Source organism: Nanorana parkeri, unplaced genomic scaffold (genome assembly GCF_000935625.1).
Source record: "Nanorana parkeri isolate BGI_ZX_2015 unplaced genomic scaffold, ASM93562v1 scaffold2877, whole genome shotgun sequence".
NCBI lineage: Eukaryota > Metazoa > Chordata > Amphibia > Anura > Dicroglossidae > Nanorana > Nanorana parkeri.
In genome coordinates this window covers 28,779-29,641 of record NW_017309145.1, presented here as the reverse complement: position 1 = coordinate 29,641, position 863 = coordinate 28,779, and the positions used below count along the sequence as shown (strand labels likewise).

Below are 863 nucleotides of genomic sequence, written 5' to 3'. Positions count from 1 at the left end.
CGCCTCCTCTTGTTCGTGTGGGGGGGGTGTGTCCAGGTCCTCATCTGCATCTAGTGGGGTGTGTCCAGGTCCTCATCTGCATCTAGTGGGGTGTGTGTCCAGGTCCTCATCTGCATCTAGTGGGGTGTGTGCCCAGGTCCTCATCTGCATCTAGTGGGCTGTGATAACATTGTGGAGAAGGAGGGATAGTAGGCGACGGTTCTGGATCCATCCGATAATAGCCAACCGTGAGTGTGTGTGCATGTGTTGGACATGTTGAGGTGGTTGTTGAATGGGTGGGGCAGGTATGGGTGCAGTGTCATGTGGTGTAGAGTCACCTGGGAAAAGTTCGGAGTCTAGGACTCTGTTGAGTGCTGCCTGTACTGCCGTCTGTCTTCGTAAAGGCACCATGTTCAGTTTGTCCTCCATGCTGAGCAGGTAATAAGCCGCGCCTGACAGCCTGTGGACAGGATGAGCCAGGACATCAACCAGCCTGTCCTCCTCCCTTTCAAATCTCTGGCGTCGGGGTCTGAGCACGCTACGCCTGCGTACAATCATCCTGGATCTTGGGGCAGAGGTGGTTGGTGTCAGCGGTGCTGGTGGTGGTGGTGGTGGTGTGCTGCTTGGTTGTGGTGGGCTCAGTGGTCCTGGGGAAGAAGGAAGGCTCAGTAGGTGATGTGGCCGATTCCACCTGGTCCTCTTCAGTCCTCTCAGTAGTTTCCCAGCTACTGTCGGTGCTGTAAAGAGTAATAAACAATACATAAGTATGTGCTATATATTATTCTATGCATGTTAGATAAGACTACATTCATGACATAGTAATTGCAATGGACGTGACTTACCTCCGCATTTCAAGACATGGAATGAGAAATGACATCTGCTCC

The 863-nt window shown here is 52.3% G+C and overlaps 1 protein-coding gene across 1 annotated transcript in view; it reads right to left on the bottom strand.

Annotated features, from left to right (window-relative positions):
- The window catches only part of LOC108802464 (NACHT, LRR and PYD domains-containing protein 3-like), a 50,714-nt gene extending 50,306 nt beyond the window's left edge, over positions 1–408 (bottom strand). Inside the window, exon 1 of the mRNA XM_018574322.1 lies at positions 318–408. Within this exon, the coding sequence (XP_018429824.1) occupies positions 318–408 (91 nt within the window). The remainder of the gene's footprint in view (positions 1–317) is intronic.
- Between the last annotated feature and the right edge of the window lie 455 nt (positions 409–863).